General features: G+C 34.2%; 1 protein-coding gene across 1 annotated transcript; it reads right to left on the bottom strand.

The window, feature by feature from the left end:
- Window positions 1-399: 399 nt before the first annotated feature.
- Window positions 400-1329, bottom strand: LOC112640622 (olfactory receptor 5K3-like). The gene has a single exon (XM_025417171.1). The coding sequence runs from the start codon at window positions 1327-1329 to the stop codon at window positions 400-402; it is 930 nt and encodes a 309-aa protein (XP_025272956.1).
- Between the last annotated feature and the right edge of the window lie 1697 nt (window positions 1330-3026).

The following is a 3026-nucleotide window of genomic DNA, read 5'->3' as shown; positions in this document are numbered from 1 at the left end:
GATTCAAGAAATTGATCAACAATATTAAATGGAAGTGAGGTTTATATATACTGACTTCTAGTCCTACTTATTGTTGTATTTGTTGAAAATTGTAACTCATTACACTTTGAAACAATTAGTTAATAGTTTAGCTAATTTCGTTGTGACACAATTTGTGAGCTCAAGAATAATGATTTAGTTCATTCTTGCTGGGAGCTAGAAGCTTAGATTTTGAAATAAATTGTACAGAATGTCTCCTTACTGAACTTCTTTATTTGACTCCTATACTATCATGCTTTAGTAATTTAATATTTTACATATGAAGTGGTCATTTTCTATTCTCAATACTCAGAATATTCAGAAAAACATTTTCTCAAACTTAAGTTAGTTTTCCATAGGGGATGATATTTCTTTTAAATGTTATAAAATTTTCTTTATATTTCTTTTCATGGCATTTATTACTTCCTTATTTCTTAGACTATAAATAAAAGGATTTAATAAAGGGATTACTAGAGTATAAAAAATAGCAACAGGTTTATCTTTATCCTCTTCTTTAACTGAATTTGGTCGAATGTACACAAAGAGAAGAGAACCATAGAACATTGAGACAGAGAGAAAGTGAGATGCACAGGTAGATAAGGCTCTGCCTCTTCCCTCTTTGGATTTCATTCTGAAAATCATGAAAAGGATGCAGAGATAAGAGATTATGACTATGATAATAGAGAAGACTAAAATTGAAGCAGAAAAGATAAATATCAACAATTCATTGATATAAGGGTCAACACAGGAGAGTTTGAATAATGGAAGAACATCACAAAAAAAGTGATTAATCTGATGAGACCTACAGAAAGTTAAACGAAAGAGAAACACTATATGAATCATGGAATGCAGGTTTCCTGCTATGTAGGCCCCTGCGGTCATCTGAAGGCAGAGCTTCTTCGACATCAGGGTGTGGTACTGCAGTGGGCTGCAGATGGCCACATAGCGGTCATAGGCCATTGCTGCCAGGAGAAAGCAGTCTGCAGTTTCAGCAAGGCACAGAAAATAAAATTGTGCCATGCATTCATAGAGGGAAATCATTCTGTCCTTCGAAAAGAAATTCTCTAACATCTTGGGGGTAATGGCACAGGCACAACAGGAATCCATTAGAGCCAGGTTGCCCAGAAAGATGTACATGGGTGTGTGAAGGCGACGCTCCATAAGGATCAATGCCACCAGGCCCAGATTCCCCACCATGGTCACCAGATAGATAGTGAGAAACACCACAAACAGAACGGTCTTCAACTTTGGGTGATCTGTAAATCCTATGAGAATAAATTCAGTTGTCAAGGAGTAATTATCCTCAGTCATATCCACGTTCTCTGTGGAGATAGGAATTCTGGAGATACAAGAGTCTAATTCAGGGTATGTATAGTTTTCCTTCCAAATTTTCTATCTACAACAAAGAGAGGAGTTCTTCAAACCTCTCTTACTCTCTCTGGATGCAGTCACACAAACGTCTAGGGGATACTCATTCCCCTAAAATGTCAGCTTCATAACCTCAACTCTGGAAATCAGCATCACATGAATATTCTTGTATTTCCAAGAAGAATGCTTACCGTGGACAAGTTTTGTCATTATGAATTCCTGCATGAAGAGTGTACAGATCTAGGGTATCCATATTTGTTTCATCGTTGACATATAATGTTAGTATCAGTTTCTCTATTAAAGATCCTTAAAATGAATTTAAAATCAATTTTCATATATACATATTTTTTGAACTGAGTAAAAAGTTTTTCAGATGCTCTCCAGTGGAGTGAATGCTTGAAAATAGAATATGACAGTCAATTTAACTTTATGTATTAGGAATTGTATGAAGATCACTAAGGATTAAGAAGAAGAGGACCTTTATCTTTAAAGAAAATAACTTTGGATATCCAAGGAAATAAATATCTCTATATTATCATCTCTCTCATTCCTTTTTATGGTATTACATCCACTTTGATAAAAACTAACTTTATCCATGCCATCATTCCTGTCGATTTTTGCCCAGATTTCTAAATCCTTTTCTTCTTTATGTAACGCAGAGTTTACATATAATGCCACATCATGAAGTTTAACTAAATGCCCCAGACTACACTGATTTTCACTTTCTGCAGCCTCCAGAGAATCCCATATACCCACCACACTCTAAGGTTGCTTGTGTATAATCTACAAGGCTGTTTTTTCCATATATGATGCACAGTTTCTTTATTAGAATTGTAGACATTTGAGCATAGCTATGCTTCTACTTCTTATACGAGTTGTTTCATGCTATAGAAAAGGAGCAGTAGGATTCCAGTCCTAGCTTCATTCCAAAGACCTGAGATGGGGAACTATCAGTGTACTACTGCTGATCCTCAGTGACCTCTTGGGTTTCTGCAAATTGAATCAGCTAATTTTGAAGAACAGCCTACAAAGGTAATTAGTCAAAATTTAGCATTGAATAGAAGTTATGAATCATTCTCTTATCTGAATTAACCCCTCTACTATTTTCTTGTTTCCTAAGAAACTTATGTAAAATTATCTGAAGTATGTCACAGTAGTTTAAAAGTTGATAACAATACATTTGCCTGTATCTTTTAGTTTTGTAACACTTAGAAAAAGAGAAAAATCTTAAAACAATAGGATTTAGAAAAAATTTTATTTCTCTCAAAGGCTATCTTCTATCTTTACTTAGTGATCTATTAGGATATATTGGCCAATGTGTCTAATTATATGAATTCTATGGTCAAAATAGGTTTATTTTTGCATAATCGAAACTTCAAAATAAAAGCACAGGCTGTACATTTTCAGTTTTTACAATATTAAACATAAGCCATTTGATAACAAGAGCAATGTTAGAAATAATTTTCAATGTACCTGCCTAAATTATTTCACAGAGCTAAGCTGTGTTCTTACCTGTATATTTTGAAAATTTACCTTATAATCAGAAAAAGGCAGCATGAATTGAGTTTAAATCTCATTTCCCATAGCCTTCGGGCATGAGAAGAGCTAGAAAGGTGGGAAGTTGAAATCTGAAAGCAATG

This window comes from Canis lupus, chromosome 33 (genome assembly GCF_003254725.2).
Source record: "Canis lupus dingo isolate Sandy chromosome 33, ASM325472v2, whole genome shotgun sequence".
Classification (NCBI taxonomy): Eukaryota; Metazoa; Chordata; class Mammalia; order Carnivora; family Canidae; genus Canis; species Canis lupus.
This window is presented reverse-complemented; position numbering and strand designations above follow the sequence as displayed.

What these genes read in the sequence shown, in the direction of transcription:
- LOC112640622 (XM_025417171.1), bottom strand. Translation starts at nt 1,329, where the DNA reads ATGACTGAGGATAATTACTCCTTGACAACTGAATTTATTCTCATAGGA.